The sequence below is a fragment of the Megalops cyprinoides genome, chromosome 9, assembly GCF_013368585.1.
Source record: "Megalops cyprinoides isolate fMegCyp1 chromosome 9, fMegCyp1.pri, whole genome shotgun sequence".
NCBI lineage: Eukaryota > Metazoa > Chordata > Actinopteri > Elopiformes > Megalopidae > Megalops > Megalops cyprinoides.
Genome location: NC_050591.1, coordinates 14,883,851 through 14,903,839, shown reverse-complemented (window position 1 = coordinate 14,903,839; position 19,989 = coordinate 14,883,851). Strand labels below are relative to the sequence as shown.

The 19,989-nt window shown below is 45.7% G+C and overlaps 1 protein-coding gene across 1 annotated transcript; it reads left to right on the top strand.

The window, feature by feature from the left end:
• Positions 1–11: 11 nt before the first annotated feature.
• Positions 12–18,882, top strand: sidt2 (SID1 transmembrane family, member 2). Its single transcript, XM_036536571.1, has 27 exons — positions 12–1,076; positions 2,143–2,264; positions 3,357–3,521; positions 3,929–3,974; positions 5,033–5,134; positions 6,143–6,226; positions 6,622–6,721; positions 7,478–7,543; positions 7,835–7,928; positions 8,108–8,166; positions 8,445–8,456; positions 9,083–9,127; positions 9,842–9,919; positions 11,281–11,396; positions 11,528–11,601; positions 12,384–12,450; positions 12,622–12,695; positions 13,009–13,132; positions 14,528–14,645; positions 14,848–14,984; positions 15,307–15,415; positions 15,813–15,889; positions 16,259–16,305; positions 16,994–17,099; positions 17,498–17,608; positions 17,988–18,101; positions 18,532–18,882. The coding sequence occupies exons 1-27, from the start codon at positions 831–833 to the stop codon at positions 18,592–18,594; spliced, it is 2,556 nt and encodes an 851-aa protein (XP_036392464.1). The 5' UTR covers positions 12–830; the 3' UTR covers positions 18,595–18,882.
• Positions 18,883–19,989: the final 1,107 nt, after the last annotated feature.

Genomic DNA, 19,989 nt, shown 5'->3' with positions numbered 1-19,989 from the left:
ACACGGATTTAACCCTGTGCATGACACACATACCAATTCAGCCCAACAACAAGGAACAGTTGCATCGACACCGTGTCGTTAGAGGAATAAGGGATGGAAGTCAAAGAGCAGTTAATATCGACGGCAATTCTGAATGATATTATGGACGCTAAAGGAATTAATGGGTTTTGATTCGTGGAAGAGTTGCTGATCTATTATCCGATTCGCTGTTGGACTGGAGGATACACTGTATGCTGTGGTCTTTTTTTGTCGCTTCACTCGGAGAAATCTAGGAGGTGGTGTTGTAAGAAGTGGCCCTCTAATGTAATAAAAGCAAATAAATGACAACAGTCTGGACCAGGACATCTGAAAAGACGCATTTGGAGAATGAGACGCGCAAACAAGCATCGTGTTGCCAGCTAGTTACCTCCCGGCCGCGTCTGGGCACTGCCGGGGTAGAGCACCGAAGCGGCAGAGGATTGGTGGGCTAAACTGAGAAAGATGAGCTGTAACTAGTAAACCACAACAACCAATTTGTGTAGTTAGCTATATATTATGAGATGTACTCAAATACAATAAGCAACTGTTTTCCTGACACTTGATTGCAAGGCTTTTATGATAAACAGCTGTTACAGCGAGGTTCACCACCGCGACGCTATCTGACAGGTTTTGTCTCGTTTGTCTCGAGGTTGCTAGCTAGCAAGCTAACTAGTACGCCTTTCTAAACGGTTCTTGTTTACGATTGACAGAACAAAATAGGAGAAATTATAGAATTAGAACGAAAATAGACTCTCGCTTTCAACTAGGTAGGTTTAGCTAGGTCAGGTAACCAACATAGCTGGGTTGTCGGCATGGTGACTCGGAGCTGCTGGAAATCTCGTCACAAGCCTGGGTCCGGCCCCGGTTCGGCTGTTTTTAAAACCGGGCTTGTGGTGCTGTGTCTGTGGCTATGCGCGACCCGCGCCGGGTGTATCGTGGAAATCAAAGAACCCAAAGTCGTACAAAAAGATGCAGAGTTCGACGTCACCTACAATGACACAGTAACAAGCGACATCCAAACCATCTACGCCTTCAACCACACCGTTTCGCGCAATAAGGTGAGAATATGGGTTACATCACTTTATCACTAAAAGAAAACACCGTGCCAGTGCTTTGTTGTTGTAGTTAATATCAGTGTTGTTGCTGCCATTTGTATTTCGATTCTGGCCGAAGTAGGTAGCTTATTCGAACTGTGGTAGATATCCAACAGATTTCCTTGAGAGCATGTGGGAATCAGTAAACAAGAAGAGGCCGAAAAGCAGTTCCGGTCTGGGTCCATGACCTGTAGAGCGTCTTCCCCTTTTTGTGATGGGGATGTTTCTGTTCCTGTAATCGCCCATGAAACAGTACACACTACGAATGAGAATGTAGGCCTGTGTGATAACAATAAAAAAAACTGAGATCACATACTCCTATAAATTCAACAGTCTTTCGCAGAAACAGAAATGTGAGATCCTACCCCCAGAGGATTTCCACCCATGCACTTTACTCTCTTGATAAAACTACTTCCTTATTTGAATCTCTTTGTCTTCTCAGAGTTCTTAGGCTGTTAGGCCTGTTAGAGAGAGCTGGGACACCAGCTGGACTTCAGCCTGCTAGGATCAAATGCCTCCCATTGAAAGGGAGCATCAGTTTGCAGCCACACCCCACCTCGTGTGTGTGGGGTGTTGGGCAGGGGGTTTGTGTTGAATTATAGTGGTCCTTCTCACTGCTTTGCCTCATAAAAACAGGTCACTCAGTTGGTTATGTCAGATGCAGGTCCCTACGAGCCAAGGTCTCTTTTCTCCCACTAGGTATCCTGGCACAATGGGTCTAGTTAGCAAAAGAGGTATACACGTAAGCTAAGTAAATTATCATGCTGAATAAGAAACTGAGATCAGAAATTAACACAGTTCACATACTCTTTAGTCTGTCAGGAAATATCAATATATCAGTCTGTCTGTATGGGTATCTACCTCTGTTTTTGTGTGTTGAGTTGAAACAAAATGTCATTGTTGTCTCTTCTCTCTCTCTCTCTCTCTCTCTCTCTCTTTCTCTCTCTCTCTTTCTCTCTCTCTTTCTCTCTCTCTCTTGCTCTCTCTCTCGCTCTCTCTCTCTCTCTCTCTCGCTCTCTGTCTTTCTCAGACGGAGGGGGTGCGTGTTTCAGTGGAGGTGCCGTCAGACGGGGTGGAGAACCCCATCCTGTTTGTGGTGCGACAGAAGCAGGCGGTGGTGTCGTTCCAGGTGCCCCTGATCCTGCGTGGTCTGTGGGTATCACACACACACCCCTCCTCATTCCAGCTGCCATGCCTGCAAGGGTGTGCCAGGCCTGCCCTGTTCAGGGGTAGATTACCAAGCAAACTGCATCACAGTTTGGAATTGTGTGATGTTTTTGGCCCTGAAAGGGCTAATGGTCGCTGGTAGCTGTCAGAGCCTGTGGTCATCCCTGGTGGCAGCGCCTGGGTTTTTCTACGATTTCAGAGATAGCTTACAGAATTTCACAAAATGGAACAAAACAGGTGCTTCCCCTTCTTGCCAAATTTTGACCTGGCTCAAGTATCAAGTCACTGAGATGACGCAATCAGGGACCTCAGAAATATTTTTTTGGCACGTCTAGAACTGGAGCTTCTTATTTGTGAGGAGGAGATAATCATTTGTGGCTGTATTATGAGAGCACCATGGGGGATTCTCACCACACTCGGGGGTTCATGTTGTCTGGCTTCCTCTTTGTGAGGAATGCAATTGCAGTTGGAAGTTCCAGTCAGTAGTCCTTGGCTCATTTCCCCAGCCACTCTGAGTGCACTGCGAGTGCAGAGTCCTCCCTGATTTGCGCAATAACAGAGAACACGCTGGCAGTCATGCGGCCAGGCATTCTGGAATCAAAGCACCGCTGAACCTTGCACTTTCACTTCCTCAATCAACAGGATTACATGCATAGTTGAAGTACTGCTGCAAGTTGTTGAAAACGTTCACACAGACACAGGTGTGCATAAACATTTTCACACCTACACAAGAAAAAAGGGCAAAATATGTCTGCGACAAAATGGTGGGAACTCTGTCATTTGGGACAGTCTTAGAGATGCCCATCATAAGATTGTGTGTGGGTGTGTGAGAGAGAGAGAAAGAGAGAGAGAATAAGGTTGAGACTCTTTTCAGGCTGAAACGTGTTCTACTTGGAGAACAGAAGAACAGTCACAGAATATCACATCACATATAGTCAAGGTGCTGATGGATAAGTAAGAAATGATGGCAAAGTCATCTCTTTATTAAATATTTGGTACGTTTTTAGTTCACGTGTGGTCCCATTCACCATTGCTAGCCTGCCCCGACAAAACGGCCCCCTTCCCTCTCATCCGCAGGTACCAACGCAAGTACCCCTACACCCACGTGGGGCGAACCCTGTGCCAGCCACCGACGCGTGCCGCCACCGAGACCCAGTTCTTCTTTGTGGACGTGTCCACCCTGTCCAGCCTGGGGACACACTACCAGCTGAGGGTCAGCAGAGTGGACAGCTTCACCCTGCAGTGAGTGGATCTCTGATCACTGTGGCATCACCGCGTCCAGCTGGGAGCTCTCCTCCCAGGACATGGCGCTGATCTCTCCCTGTGAGAGGGGTTAAAGGGTGCTGTAATAAAAGCTGTTGTCATCAACAGCAGCGTTTCATTAAGAAAAATGAGGAAACGAAAGCAAGGAATATATATGCCATATATTTGAATTCATGTGTATACATGATGATGTATATGAGGCAAGTAACTATATTTTTATACTGTACTATAGCAATAACCACGTAAGTGTATTTTTGCCTTATCATCAGGTGACCCTGCAGTGACGCTTGTCTGTCTGTCAGTTTGGTACTGTCTTTGCATTGTGCTCTGAGAACCTTTGCTGTATTGTTGTGTTTATGACCCACTTTCCATATTCTCCTTTTCAGAACAGACAAGAAGTCCAGCTTCATTGCCACTCCATCCCAGCCCCAGGTAAGAGAAACACATACCCCTCAACACCACCCAAAAGAACACACACACACACACACACACACACAGACATGCCTTACAACGTTACATTGCATTACATTACATGCATTTATCAGATGCTTTTATCCAGAGCGACTTCCAGCACAGCAGCACATAAGTGTAACCATTCAATTTAAACAGGCAACAGTATCAGACCAGGCTAACGACACTTCCAGACCAGTGAGTGTGAGCTTGTAATCTGACGTTGCACAAGAGACAACAGACAATTCAAAGAGCAGGCCTGACAGGATTGACGCCACACAAATACACACACACTCATCCCCCACCACAGCACACACACTCATCAAAGAGCAGTAGTGGCATCCTTCACACCATAAATATTGACTGAAAATTCAACAATAGGGTGCACAGTAGTGTTTTGAAAGCCTGACATGGTGATATGAGGCAGACAGATATGCTATCAGGAGTGTTGTGTAAGGCTGAAGAAAGGTGTGTTCAGCTACCTCTCCCAGTGTAATGAGGAACGATATGCTGAAAGAGGGTGCTAAATTCCTTTAGTGAACTCTGTGTCAGCAGTTCCAAAGTCTGGAGCCGTGATGGAGGACTGAGTGTTAACAAAGCGTGTGTGTGCGTGCGTGCGTGCGTGTGTGCGTGTGCGCGCACGTGGTTGTTGCTTATCAACTTGTACAAGGTTTATGTAAGGATTGCAGGAATGATGTTCAGTGACTTTCTACATGTGTAAGATTTACAGCCTGTATTGCGGGGACTGAAGGGCTGAAGAGAAAATATACAAGTGATTGTGTATATTTGTAGGGAGGCTGTGAAATTGCTATGGTATCTGTATCTTTGAGTCATCTCTGCATGAATCCTTTGTTTAATTACATGTATTTACACTCAGGTTAAACATTAGCGTGATTAGCTAAGTCAAGTGCACCCTATGAAAGATAAGAAGGATTGTATGAGTGAAGATGATAGCCATAATCTGGAGGGTAATGCAGATATCTCTCAGAGTTACACATAATGCAGGGTACATGATCCATGCCCTCTGTCCTCTGTCTTAGTTTTTCAAGTATGAGTTTCCTGAAGGTGTGGACACAGTCATCGTCAAGGTCAACTCCCAGATGGCCTTCCCCTGCTCCGTCATGTCCATCCAAGACATCCTGGTACGTAGAGCACTTTTTCCCCGCTGTCCTCGGTGCCAGGCTGTCAGCAGCCCTGTAATGGTTGGCTCACTTATGGAGATGGTGCCAACAAGTCAGTGAAACCCTAACTGATGTTAAGCAGATTGCTGCTGACCATTGATGCAGAAACACAGCCTAGGTTTTATAGAAATGTTTAAGCAGTATTTTTGTAACATTTCTCAGACTGTGTAAGTGTCAAGGTCTGTTTCAACAAGACCCTACAGTATAGTGTGGCAGCTGATTCTTTGATCAGAGATACATTTCATGCATTCATTCCTATGTGGCTGATCGTCTGTGATGAGGCGCATTTGAGTGTTTCTGTCGGTAGCCTGCATATACACTAACTTACCACAAGATGGCACCATGCAGCATAAACGTGGCAGTCAGGAATAGAAAGGCTTGAGGCTTTGCTGCAATAGGTTTGAGTGTTCTTTAAGGTCCGCAGCATTGTACAAAGCGGCTTAGGTAACCCATATTAAGGGGAAAGAGCTCCGCGTTCACTACCGAAGTGATTCAGCTTGTCAGGTGCTGGGTAAAAGTAGGCCGCCGTTCCCCTGGGAAAGGCCATCTGCGTGCCCTCATTCACACAGACCAGTCTGCATTCCTGCACCTCAGCAAGGCACCAGATGAGACCTCCTGCTGCCATCTCTGGTGCAGGCTCCCATGATGCAGTGCGCGGTGGCAGGAGACAGTACGGTCACGTGTTGTGTCACATCAGAGTGACAGGCAGTGGCGTCTGTCGCCGCAGGGGGTGGCGGCCGTCTGGGGTGTGGAGAGGACAAGATCTCCATTGTGTGCCTCGTCCTAAATGCACACCCACAGGCCCTGACCATTGTTATAGGCTGAACTAACACCTCTCTCTGTCTCACCAATTTCTCTCTCTCTCTCACTTGCTCCCTCTCTTCTTTGTCTTCTTTGCTCTCCTGCCCTCTCACGCTTGTCTTCTTTTTTTCTCTTTCTCTGTTGTTCTTTCTCCTCCCCATCCTTCAGTGCCCAGTGTATGACCTGGACAACAATGTAGCCTTCATTGGCATGTACCAGACCATGACCAAGACAGCTGCCATCACAGTACAGGTAAACTTACTCTAATAACACACTGCACATGGATCAGTATATTACGGTATGGGTAAATCTACTCTACCAACACAGTGCACATAAATTAGTACATCACAGCACAGATAAACCTAATCCATTAATGAAAAGTATCTAGCTGAGACTATTACTGAACCTACTTCTATATGGAATGTGGAATATGGAATGAATCTTGCAGATATACATTTGTCCACAGACACACAACAGGATAAAAAAAAACTCATCATCATGGGTGCATGATATCCTTTTTTTGGCAGCTCCATTTGCGACGTGCGCACCCCTGCATTTTACATCAGCGTGTATGCATCACCCTGATTTTCAGCCACCTTACCCTGATTTACCCCAGTTTACCCTTTATGTCTCTTCTCTGCCTGCAGAGGAAGGACTTCCCCAGTAACAGTTTCTACGTGGTGATCGTGGTGAAGACCGAGGACGAAGCATGTGGGGGCCCCTTGGCGTTCTACCCCCTGGGGCCCGGTGAGCGGAGGGCGGGCAGGGGACGGGACAGGGGCATGTTGAGGTGCACAGAGGGGGACAGAGACTGAGGGGAAAGCGGCACGCTCGACTCTGACTGCAAAACGAAACTTACAGCTTGATCTTTTAGGCTGCCTGAGTTCCCAACAGCTTAGACTGTAAACGGTTAACAAACGGTCAGCACTCACTTCTGCGACTGGAAGCTTTTATTTTATCTTCAGAGAGCTTTCATACTGTTCCCTCCCTCTGCGTTCCAGGACATGACAAGAGGAGGTCGTCAGTAACAAAGAAAGATCCGTTATTTACAAATTAACGCAAACGGTTATCTTCACATGACGTCCACAATGAGTCAGAATGAAACATTTTAAATAAGCCATTAGTCATCACAACATTTGACATTTAGTCAGTGCGTATTCAGTGATACAGTTTCAAGTTATATATAGAGACCTGGAGGAGGCAGGCATGACAGTGACGGTGTTGCTAGCTTCACAGCAATGTCTGCTGAACACTAAGGATGCCTGCTTTGCTGTCTGTTTTTTGTTTTAAAAAGTGTTCCTCCTACTTTGTTCTTTGTCACTACTGTCTTCACATGATCTCCCATTTGGGATGGTCTCGCAATCCTTGTGTGTAACATATCCCGTTGGTGTGTTTTTGTCATGTGGTTAGCCCTTGCTTGTCTCCGGGGGGGTCCAGATCAGTGCCTGTGTGGTATTGGCTGCTAGGTGATGGAATAAGGTGTTGATCTCTCTCTCCCCTCAGATGTGCTGATGAATGTTGGGAACCGCAGTAAAGTGCTGGACGTGATGGTCTCCCCCGCCATCAATTGTGAGTTCCGTTCAGGCAACTCATTGCCTGTGTGGCATGAAGAAAGCTGTGTTCCGGTGTGTTGAGGAGAAGTCAAAAGTTACTGCTCCCCATTTCCCTCCCTCCTTCTCTCCTTCCTCTAAACTTTCTCTCCCTGTGGCCCATCTCCCTTCCTTTCCCTCTATCCTTTACCCCTCTCTCTCTCCCTTCCCTGTCTCTCCCTCCTGTCTTCTCTCCCTCTCCCCCTCTTGCTTTCCTTCCCTTCATCCTTCCCTCCCTTCCTCACCCTCTTTCTCTTTCTGTCTTCCCCAGCGGAGGTCTACGTGATGGGGATGTTGTTCTGTCTGGGGATATTTCTCTCGTTCTACATACTCACCTTCCTGGTGGCCTGCATCGAGAACAAGAGGTCGGTCACCTGTCTGTCCACCCATCCGTCTGTCCACCTCTTGTCTTATTTGTCCGTGTGCTATAATGGGTCAGAGATTTCATTACATATCAACCAAGCACAGTTTTATTTTTGTGTGTTTTATATAACACAACAGTGTGTCACTCCCTCCCTCAGTCTCACTGGCTTTCTATCTCCAGGATGCACAAGAGGAGGGACGGACTTCTGAACACTCCCGACATGTCGCCAGCGGAGACAGGTATCCCAGCAACCAATGAGGGTGGTGCCTTTGTCCCTGGGTGGCAAAGGGAAGGGGGGTTGGGGTGACAGAAACAGACTGTTCTGCCTGTATTGTGACAGGGGTCTGCAGTGTAAGGTGATTCAGGACAAAGATTTGTGTATGTGTGTGTGTGTGTGTGTGTGTACGTATACGCGGAGTATGTTGATATGTTGTGTACTGTAAATGTGTTTATTTCAGTGATGTTTTTTTAATTTTTTCACTCTCCCTCTTCCTCTCCATGCTATCTCTTGGCTCAGCTTCTTTGCTTGGTAAGACCCGATGAATATGTTAGAAACAAGTCAGTCAACGTTTGCAAAGTCTCCTACTCATTTGCATGTATCACAGAGATGTATGTGTTTCCACACTAACCAAATACACTCCAGAAAGGCAGCATTACATTCTTTACTGCCTTAGCATGTGCCCTAATTCAGGCTGATCTATTGTTCTACACATTCTGTAACTGGTTTATTATTATGGACTTGACATTTATGTAAATAAATTTAGAATAGAATAGTTACAAGTATATTTCTAAATGTATTTACTGTATGCTTATTTACTTCATACTGGTGTAAATGCAGTGGAAGGCATTGCTAAAAGGTATTTCTGTCCTAACTGGGGATTTGAACCACTGACCCCTGGGTCTACGCTGATGTGCTCTAACCGAAGTCCCTTTAGCCCCTGTTCCCTGGAGCCCCATTGGTCCTCCCTAATTCCCTCATTCCTGTCTGCACTCCCACTAACCCTGCCTGTGTCTCAGCTGCTTGGCATGTCCAGTATAGCAATGATTCCTCTGACGGACTAACCACCAATCGGCAGCAGCCATCAGGCAGACTAACCCACTCGGTGTAGAGATGCTGTGTAACTCTGAGTGACCCTGTCCTCTCTGTCACCTCAGGAAAGGGCCTGGCTCCTGCCTCACCATATGAGTACGGCTCCTTTGGTGAGTGTGCGTGCATGTGTGTGCGTGTGTGTGTGTCTCTCTCATGTCAGCCCGGACCCGTCGCATGAGTGTAATGTGTTTCCTACATCCTGTCAGTCCGTAGCAGATGTGCTTTTTTGTGAAGCAGGGACTTTAAAATTATTTTTTACATTAGTTGTGGCTTATGAATTGTAATAGCAGTGGTTAATTTGATTGCAGTTGTAGTAGTTATCAGAGAGATTACCCTGGAGGGCAAACAGGATGCAGAAAGGGACAAATGGGTGTTACCATTAGATCATTTCCATTAGCGTTCCCATTAGATCAAGCCAATTCAAATAAATGCAAAGTAAAAAATAAATTACAGGAAGAAATTTCAATGATTTCAGTGAAGAGATTCAATCTGCAGCAAATGCAACACGACACAATCCTCTGTTAACATAGATCAGTTTAATGCACAATTGAAAGTGCACTCCTGAAATGTAAGTACAGCTGGCTAGAAGTTTAACATGTGCACACACAAGACACACAGATCTGCCCCCAGCAAGTGCCACTTTCATACCCAAAATGTGTGAAAAGGGGTGTGTAGGAGTGTGGCTGTGGCCCCTCTGAGACATGTCAGAAATTTATTTTTAGTTTAGAAGAGAAAATCTGTGAATCAAGAAATTTGATCCACGCTGAAATAGTGTCTGACAAAACTTTTACTCTTTCTCTCTCTCCACCTTTCGCTCCCCCAAGCGGACAATGGCAGCACGTTGAGCTCGGAGGCCGTTACTGATAGTTTGGCATCTGGAGAAGGAAACTACGGATACATGGGTATGAGACGCAGCAGGACACGGAGCAGGGGCTCGGGCACATTGCGTTACATTACATGCCTTTAGCAGATGCTCTTATCCAGAGCGACTTCCAGCACAACACAACATAAGGCACCCACAGTACAAATGCAGATACACAAACATTCAATGTGTGTGCTCCCGTAAGTTGAACCAATACATGCTCGGATAAAAACTGACACATACATATGCAGATACACAGAAACTTATACACTGTAAACTCACATAAAGTTAACCAATACAAACTCAGATGAACTTTTATACACAAATTCGCATACAAATATATACAGAGACATGTACTGCGCATTCATGTAACATTAACCAACACATACAGATATACAGAAACCTGTACTATGCACTCATGTAAAGTTAACACTTTAACCAAAGATACGGACACACGTTGTGTTGTGCGCTTCATTGACATACCCACAGCAATCCTGCCTTCTGATAGGTGGGTCATTAAGTACCTTTGCGTCTGATTGGTGTGTTTCTGTGATTCATCAGGACAGGAGCCCCTCAAACGCAGACCAATCCCATCATTCCACCACCTAACCATCCACATGGGTGACCAGCCCCACCAATGAATCACCCCTTCCCACTTAAACCCCCGCACTCGTTAAATCAGCACTGCCCCAATCATCTACTGACCTACAAGACAGAGTTCAGTTTATTAGTTAAACTGCATGAGATGAAGATGTTAACAAAATTATTGAATGCAGAAAAATAATCACATCTGTATGTAATTTTATTGATCTGTGCATCTAATTTATTGATCTATGATCTACTCAATCTATGCGTCTACATAGAAATTCCGGTATTCATGGGGGGAGTTAAAGGCTTTGCTCCCCCAGCTCCCCCTAGAGATCCTAAATTTCCCCCCTCTCCTCCCCCTAAAGGAGCCTGCCCAGCAGAGCCATGTGAAGTAAAGGATACTTATCAGAAAAGGGTACATAATCATAATTGAGATATTTATGATTCAGTCTTGAGGCATTGCTTACCCCTGATAGGATTACCATTCTGAGCCTCTGTCCAGTCACAATGGCTAAATGTTTTGCCTTTCCTAACCACAGCTTAAAGGCATGGCTAACAGGATAATAACCCTTTAGGTGACTTTTATACAGTGTAAGCACAGAGCATGGAAGGTGAAACGTTTACAACACAACCCTTTCCAGATGAAGGTGTTTTTAAACGCAGCTGGGCAGGCTACCCCAAATCAACCCCAAATTAAAAAAATAAACAATGGAAATGAATAAATCTGTCCCTCAGTCATTCTCCTGGAAGTTTCTCACTCTTTATTGGTGTCTTTCCCCCTCCCTCTCTCTTTCTCTCGTATCTCCCTGCCAGAACGGTCTATGGAGAGCGTCGGACGTGGCAGGCAAGAATCCCTGAGCTCTGTCGAAGAGGACGACTATGACACACTGGCCGACATCGATTCCGACAAGAACATTGTCCGCACCAAGGTCCTGATAGCTCCCTGTCTGTCTGTCTGTCTGTCCGCCTGTGTCTCTGTCCTTCAGTGCATACTTGGGAATTGTGCCACGGAGGACAAACATATGTTAAAATCTTTGGTCTTTGTCTTTCTCCCTCTCAGAAGTTCCTGTGTGTGTCTGACCTCGCTCGCAAAGACAAGAGGGTCCTGAGTAAAAAGTACCAGATCTACTTCTGGTGAGTCTGTGTGTGGGTGCGGGTCCTGTATAGCGGAACTCTGTTGTCCTGTCAGCACTAGTGCTACAGTGTTAGCACAAGAGGATGTGGTATAGCAATGGCTTATGATACTAACAGAGATATCCTAATGCTAACACAACAGCGAAACCATGTCACGTCAGGGCTGTAAAAGGGTCAGAGCACATGGTGGTTTAGGGTCTACCCTCTCTTGTTCATTTATGCATTATCCTAATCATTGTGTGTTGACTGATTTTGTCACTCTTCAATGAATAAACTTCACAGCTGAAGATTGTATACGCCACACACCTGTATATGTTACTGAAGTATGTTTTAGAAAGTGCACCAGCATTACTGTCTACAGGTAATCAAATTACTGGACCAGTTAAGTAGGGGTAATGGGTCAAAAAACAAAAATGAGCATAGATACCTGCCTTCTGGGAACTGAGTTTGATACCACTGGTGTGAGAGTTAATACTGCAGTGTCAGAGATGGAGTGTCGCCATGTCAATGTTAGTGCTAGTGCTGTTGCATTAAAATCATGATATCTGTGTTACAGTTACAGTCTTAATATCAGTGTCAGAATGAGGATACCACTGATGCAGTGTTGGTATTGATATCAGCGTGTCAGTGTGATAATTAGGGTGTCAGTGGTGCATTAAGATCAGCGTCTGTTAGAGTGACTGATGTTAGCATAAAGCTAGCACTGTAACACTGATTTTCAGGATCAAGGTTTCAGCATCTGGTATGAAGGCTTTACGCTTACAGTCATTTTCTTTTCACAGGAACATTGCTACAATTGCTGTCTTCTATGCCCTGCCTGTGATTCAGCTGGTTATCACATATCAAACGGTATATCCTGACCTTCCGCTCCCAATTCCCACAGTGTTTCACACATGAATGAGCTCACTGGCAGTGGTGCTTTGATTAAGGGTTGAATATATGAATATATTTCTGGACTTGGCACATGGCTTGGGAAGAGATATATTCAGTGACAGGCCCCTCCCTCTCTGTAATGGACAGGTGGTGAATGTGACAGGAAACCAGGACATCTGCTACTACAACTTCCTGTGTGCACACCCCCTTGGTGCTCTCAGGTAAGGTTTGCTTGTGTTTATTTTGTGTGTGTGTGTGTGTGTGTGTATGTGTATATGTGTGTGTATGTGTATATGTGTGTATATGTGTGTGTGTGTGTGTGTGTGTGTGTGTGTGTGTCTGTGTTTGTGTGTGTGTGTGTGTGTGTCTGTATGTGCACACATGTGGTAAAAGTAAGTCAAACAACATGCAGATCTTTGTGTGTGTGTGTGTGTGTGTGTGTGTGTGTGTGTGTGTGTGTGTGTGTGTGTGTGTGTGTGTGTGTGTGTGCGTGCACAGTAATCTCAAATCGTGCTCTGGTCTCTGTGTCCGCAGTGCCTTCAACAACATCCTGAGTAATCTGGGTTATGTGATGCTGGGCTTGCTCTTCCTGCTGATCGTGCTGCAGAGGGACATCGTCCACAACAGAGCACTGCTGCGCAACGACCTAGCAGCGCTGGTGAGGGGGCGGGGCGTCCCGCACACCGGTGCCTCTCGGCCCCTACACCCTGCCTCTCCCTACAGCTGCGCACCTTCACTTTAGGGCTGATGTGGCTGTTACTATCGATCCGGGTGTGACATAACTTGGAATGGTGTTTGTAAGGTGTTTTTCCAACTAGTTCCTTCTCAGGCTCCCCCTTAAAAAACTGAGGAGATGCATGGATGGTCAGCTGATTTAAATAGGATTTTTTTTTCTCTCTTTTAGCGTCAGGAGTAATTGATTGAATAATTACTGAAGCTTCACTGACACAGTTATGCCAGAGTTGTTTAAGGGGAAGAGAGTAACATAAAATCCATTGAACTCATCAACTCACCCTCGGCAGTATATTTCTTTGAAAAAGCAGGTCCACAGACATGTTAAACCAAGATAAGTAGGTTAACAAGTCATTCAAACCTAATTAGTCAAAAGCAGTTGAAACAGTGACTGGCTTGTGCCCCAAGGGTCAGGGCTAAGAAACAGTACACTGTTTAAACCTGCTGGATTCAGTCAAACTGGTCTGAGCTGCCTAATGGGCAATTTGCATGTTTAAAGAAGGTAGAGACTCACCTTACATGAGGCAAATGGACCAACCACAAACACAGTGCCAATGAGCAGCTGATTCAAAGAACCGAAAAGGGGAGCTAGGGAAAGCACTTTAGCCCATCTGTGTTTACAAAGGAGTGGCGTTGTCACTTTGTGCCTCCGGCTGTGTGTGACAGGTGGCTGCGTCACTCTCTGCTTTGTTAGCGCTACTGTGTCAGTGTTGCTGCGTTAGAATCAGAGTGCCATACAATGCTTATACTATCAGAAGGACAGAGTTAATTTGAGTGTCAGTGTTAATGGTGTAGTGTTAATTCAGGGCGTCAGTGTTAAAGTGTCAGTGTTATGGTGTCAGAACCAGGATATCAGTATTAGTGTCTGTCAGCATAATTGCTGTTAGAATCAAGGTGTTAATGTTGGCGACAGTGTTTATATTATAGGGTTATTGTCAGGGTGTCAGTGTTGGTATTAGTGCTACAGGGTTAGATTCTATGTGTCAGCCTTACACTACCAATGTTACTGTCAGTGTTATAGTGTGAGGATCAGAGTGCCAGTGTTAGTGTCAGTGTTATAGTGTGAGGATCAGAGTGCCAGTGTTACTGTCAGTGTTATAGTGTTACATTCTGGGTGTCAGCATAATTGTCAGTGTCATAACACATTGTCCATGCTTGTGGCAGCGCTTTGACAGATGACTCTGTATTAGTCTGCGAGTGTAACACAGATCGCCATGTAATGAATGTGACTGAGACCCCCTGCCATATGGTGGACTGTCTGACAGTGCCAGCGTGTGATGTAGTGACACTCATGGTCCAGCAATTCTGTCCCCTTGTCCAGGAGTGCGGCATCCCCAAGCACTTTGGCCTGTTCTATGCCATGGGCACCGCGCTCATGATGGAGGGACTGCTGAGTGCATGCTACCACGTCTGCCCCAACTACACCAACTTCCAGTTCGGTGAGGCCACCAGTGTCTGTGTGTGCATGTGTGCATGTGTGCATGTGTGCGTGTGCGTGTGCGTGTGCGTGTGCGTGTGCGTGTGTGTCCCTATTGATCTTAGTAGAACTTACCGACAGGCTCAGTAGACATGTGTGTGACCATTAATAATAACACTAGGAAGGCTGTCAGGATGTTAACGCTGTCTCCTGTGTTTTCTCAGACACCTCCTTCATGTACATGATAGCGGGTCTCTGCATGCTGAAACTGTACCAGAAGAGGCACCCAGACATCAACGCCAGCGCTTACACGGCATATGCCTGCTTGGCCGCCGTCATCTTCTTCTCCGTGCTGGGAGTGGTGAGGACAGACACGCTGACACGGTCGCACCAACAGACTATGAAATACACAGACAGTAGGAAGACATACACATACTGACTCAGTATCGTCCCCTCTCATTGTGGGCATGTGGTACCTCCCCTCTCATAGCAGGTGTGTGGTATCTCATCTCTCATAGCAAAAGTGTGGTAAATCCTTCTCATATCAGGAATCTGGTATCTCTCCTCTCATAGAGGGTGTGTGGTATCTCCCCTCTCACAGAAGGAGTTTGATATCTTCCTTTTCATAGCGGTTGTGTAGGATCTCCCCTCTAAGAGCAGGTGTGTGATATCTCCTTTGTCAGGTCTTTGGAAAGGGAAATACAGTGTTCTGGATTGTCTTTTCCGTTATCCACATCCTGGCCACCCTGCTGCTCAGCACACAGCTGTACTACATGGGCCGCTGGAGGCTGGGTATGTTGCAGCTCGCTGTGTGTGTGTGTGTGTGTGTGTGTGTTTGTGTTTGTGTGTTTGTGTGTTTGTGGTGTTTGTGGTGTTTGTGAGAGAGAGAGAGAGAGAGAGAGAGAATTGTCTCTGTGAGAATATTTCAGTGGATTTATCATCAGAGGAGAGTAAAATGTTTATGTGTATCTTGTCAGGTATGAGTAAATGCTAATGCACAGAATAAAAGTGTGCGTGTGTGTGTGTATGTGATCGTTCAGGATCGTGTAGTGTGTATAGTGTTTGGGTGTTTTTTTTGAAGAATCTAATGGTGTGTGTATCCACATGTGTGTGTGTGTTTATACAGAATCTGAAATTGTATGTGTATGTCTGTTTGCTCACAGTCTAATGGCCTGTGTGTGTGTTTCAGACTCTGGTATTCTGCGCAGAGTGCTGTACGTGATCTACACCGACTGTATCCGCCAGTGCAGTGGCCCCATGTACATTGTGAGTTCTCTCTCTCCCTCTCTCTCTCTCTCTCTCTCTCCCTCTCTCTCTCTCTCTCTCTCTCTCCCTCTCTCTCTCCCTCTCTCTCTCTCTCTCTCCCCCCCCCCCCCCCTCTCTCTCTCTCTCTCTCTCTCTCCCTCTCTCTCTCTCTCTCTCTCTCTCTCTCTCTCTCTCTCTCCCCCCCCCCCCCCCCCCCCCCCCCCCCCCCCCCCCCCCCCCCCCCCCCCCCCCCCCCTCTCTCTCTCTCTCTCTCTCTCTCTCTCTCTCTACTACTCAGTCCCCCGTGTTACGTAAACCTTGTGCTGATCTGATCTCAGCTTTTCTTGGTCTCCCTCTCTGCTTCTCCCTCTCCGACTGTCTCTCCCTCAGGACCGGATGGTGCTCTTGGTGATGGGAAACATTGTTAACTGGTCTCTGTGAGTATTTATACAGCCCTGCCTTTGCTGTTGCTTCCACATAATAGTAATAATAATAATAATAATAATAATAATAGTTATTGTTGTTATTATTATTATTATTAGTAGTAGTAGTAGTCGTAATGTTATTGTTGTTGTTATTGTTATTATACACTTTATATAGCACTCATCATGCATACAGCTAAAAGTGCTTTACAGTTCAGATTAAAATAAGACACGGTCATTAGTCACTTTAAATAAAGCAGTTTCAGTGTTGTGTGTTGAGCGGAAACCAGGCTAGAATTTTTCATTAAGGTTATTTCTACTCATTAAGTCTAATAATTGTTTGGAGCTTAGCTTAGCTTAAAGCTTAGCTTAACAGAGTTCTGTTAGACAATATTAACATGTCGTGGGGGACACCACACCAAGGGCACATTAGTGTGTATTGCTGGCATCAAGTCATGGATATAAATGTGTGCTATTTATAATGCCTTGCCTGGAAAGATATTAAAGCTCTTCACAGTCAGGGAGTAGCTCACCGCACGCGTGACCAGTGTAAGGTAACCACCTCTGTGATGCAGGGCAGCCATTTGGTGCAAGAACATACCTTGCATCTGTCATTCAGGGACAGGTGTTTTTGTAATGAATCAAAATGCGCGCTTACATCACGTGTCTGGTGACGCTCTCATTTCCCTCACCTCACGTACAGGGCTGCCTACGGGCTGATTGAGAGGCCCAATGACTTTGCCTCCTACCTGCTGGCCATAGCCATCTGCAACCTGCTGCTCTACTTCGCCTTCTACATCATCATGAAGGTAGGGGGCGCCTGGGTGGGCACAGCCAAACAACGTCCCTGTCCTCGTTCAGCCAGGTTTCAACACAATGACTGCCACGCGATTCCGTGAAAAGGTCACGTCTCAGAACTCGCACACGCAGACCGCAGGTTTGGGTATGGAGGATAGGCTGATGGCATCAAAACTTAGTACTTTCACCATCTGTGCTTCACCTCCCCAAGGAGGGTTTCATAGGAGGCTTCTCATTCGTAGCCCCTCACAGGGAGAAGGATACTCAGGGAATGAAGGGGCTCAGTCTCCCTCTGTCTCACATGCGTTATTGCCAGTGGATATTATGGACTGGATGTAGAGTTCATGGAGTCTTTTTCTCTCCGTGTGTGTGTGTGTGTGTGTGTGTGTGTGTGTGTGTGTGTGTGTAGCTCCGCAGCGGTGAGCGGATCCAGTGCCTGGCCCTGGTGTGTATCCTCTTCACTGCCGTGGTCTGGGGCTTTGCTCTCTTCTTCTTCTTTCAGGGACTCAGCACCTGGCAGGTCAGCACCACACCTGATAATTACACCATCATGCTCTGTTACACACCACAGTATGCTCGTACACACCACTGTTTTTTATAAGCTGTTAACTCTACTCTCAATAGATGGCTACAATATTTACCATATTCATAATTTACGTAATTTTATGTAAAAACATTAATGTTATCATTTCTACAGCAAGTAGATACAGACTGTGGCACTGTTAAGTCAAATCTGTCCAGTTTTTGGACCAAATGAACAGTGATAGCTACAGTCGGTTGCTTGGAAATGGGTCCTCAAAACTGGGCTCTAATGAGGTGTGACCCCTCTTAAGCACCACTCAGAAGTATTATTCATATCTTGTTTGTGCTCCTCTTCCTCCCCCCCCCTCCTCCTGCAGAAAACCCCAGCTGAGTCACGAGAGCACAACCGCGAGTGCATCCTGCTTTCATTCTTCGATGACCACGACATCTGGCACTTCCTGTCCTCCATCGCCATGTTCGGCTCCTTCCTGGTGAGTTGCAGACACACCAGTCATGGAAATTGTGCACCAAGAGCCAGCGCTCAGTCACATTCATATCTGCTCTCGTGCAAAAAACAGAGCATTTCCTGTACTTTCCACCTGAATGTCCTTCTCATGTTACTCACCTAAGCCTACTACCGTCCTTAAATTTGTGTGTCAGTCTCCGTAAATAACATTTACTGACATCAGTTTACAGGAAACGGAGCACTTGAACCAGCTGTTTACCACAGGTGCTGTTCTTCATAGATTCACCAGGGATGTAGCTTTTTCCCCACTTTTCTCACATAGCATTCCAGACACAATGCATTACTATCAGGCCACAATATAGGGAGAGGGCTGTGCTTTCACTTTGACATGTTTTGTTCATCTCTGGCATTGTCCAAACAGTTACTCTCACCTTCCCTCTTCCACTCTCTCCCAGGTACTCCTCACGATGGACGATGACTTGGACAATGTACAGAGAGACAAGATCTATGTCTTCTGAGAGAGAACCCACTTTACTGCACTCATGCTGGCCAAGCATGACCCAGAGGCCAAAGGGGCCAGCCAGTGGGCTGCCTTTCTGCTCGTGGGGTGACACTCCCCCGCATCTCACAGCCAATCAAAGAGATCGAGGAGAGTGGGACTCCCCAGCTAGTCTGTGTGGACACTTAAAGTGCCAAGCAATGGAACTGGGTCACAAAACAGTGCTGGAACTCTTGCTGTCGCCTTTATTCTTATGTGCTTACTATTGATGGTGATGATAGCAACTGTCATAATGCTGATATTAATGTTTTTATTCATTAATCTCACATCGCACCTGAACTGATCGTCCACTAGCGTGCCTGTCAGAAATTGCTGGACTTTCTTGTGTGTATGTTTACGTGTGTCTGTGTGTGAGAGGGTGTGTGTCTGAGCGTGCTCAATGTTCAGTGCGTCAGTGGCCTTCAATGTTCTGATCAACAGTCTAACCATGATTCTGTGCAACACTGTCTGTTAATTGGGGAACGGATCCTGGCTGTCCTTTTGATCGGGAGATATGATTGTATTCAAGAAAAAAAACGTCCGAAGTTGGTGAGAAAATATATTTTGCACTGTATGGAAAAATAAACATTTTAAAATATAGGACTTGGTGAAGAACAGTTACTGAATAAAGTTTTTCAATACCTTTCCTTTGTGTGTTCTTGCATTAGTTTGTGCAAACTGTTGTCTATATCTTAACTATTCCCTAACCTTTTCACTTTCTGCATTTGTTTAACAATGTGTCATTTACTGGTAAGCACTGACAATGCAACCCATTTCTTCAAAACAAGTTCAAAACAAATATGGCATATGTGACAAGTCTTGATTTAGTGTTTAGGTTTAAGTTTTTTCTGTCTTTCTTTTTCAAAAGGTAACAGGGTAAAACAGGTCAGAGATGCTTGAAAAGAGTTTGACACGGGCCCTGTTGTTAATGAGGGTGGGTCCCATCCCATTTGCCTCTAATTTTGGCATTGGTCACACCTACTTCATGATGTCTCAACATAAAACATAATCTTGAGGTTACACTGATTATTGTGTGAGTCCTATTTTTACTTTGTGAGATCACTGTGAATTGTGACACACACCTTCAGATGAATTGTATGCCAGTCAAATACTGCCATTGAACAATAACTGAACAGCAAGCTAGGTGGTGGAGACTGCAAGCATGTCAGGAAATAGCTCTCGTTCGTAAAAAGACAGCCTTTACTAGGAGGATTAATTAAGCGTGTGCTAAGCCGTTTTTAAACGCCTTAAATTTCTCATAATTCATTTCCCATGGTGCCACGCACCATGTGTGACTGACAAATGTTCTTATTGTCCAATCGCCTCAGAACTGAGCTCAGCCATGGCAACGTCACTTTACGCCGAACTGTACAAA

What these genes read in the sequence shown, in the direction of transcription:
- sidt2 (XM_036536571.1), top strand. Translation starts at nt 831, where the DNA reads ATGGTGACTCGGAGCTGCTGGAAATCTCGTCACAAGCCTGGGTCCGGC. An exon ending in TGGTTATCACATATCAAACG is followed by an intron (nt 12,451 to 12,621) that starts GTATATCCTGAC and finishes TGTAATGGACAG; the next exon opens with GTGGTGAATGTGACAGGAAA. An exon ending in CTACACCAACTTCCAGTTCG is followed by an intron (nt 14,646 to 14,847) that starts GTGAGGCCACCA and finishes GTGTTTTCTCAG; the next exon opens with ACACCTCCTTCATGTACATG.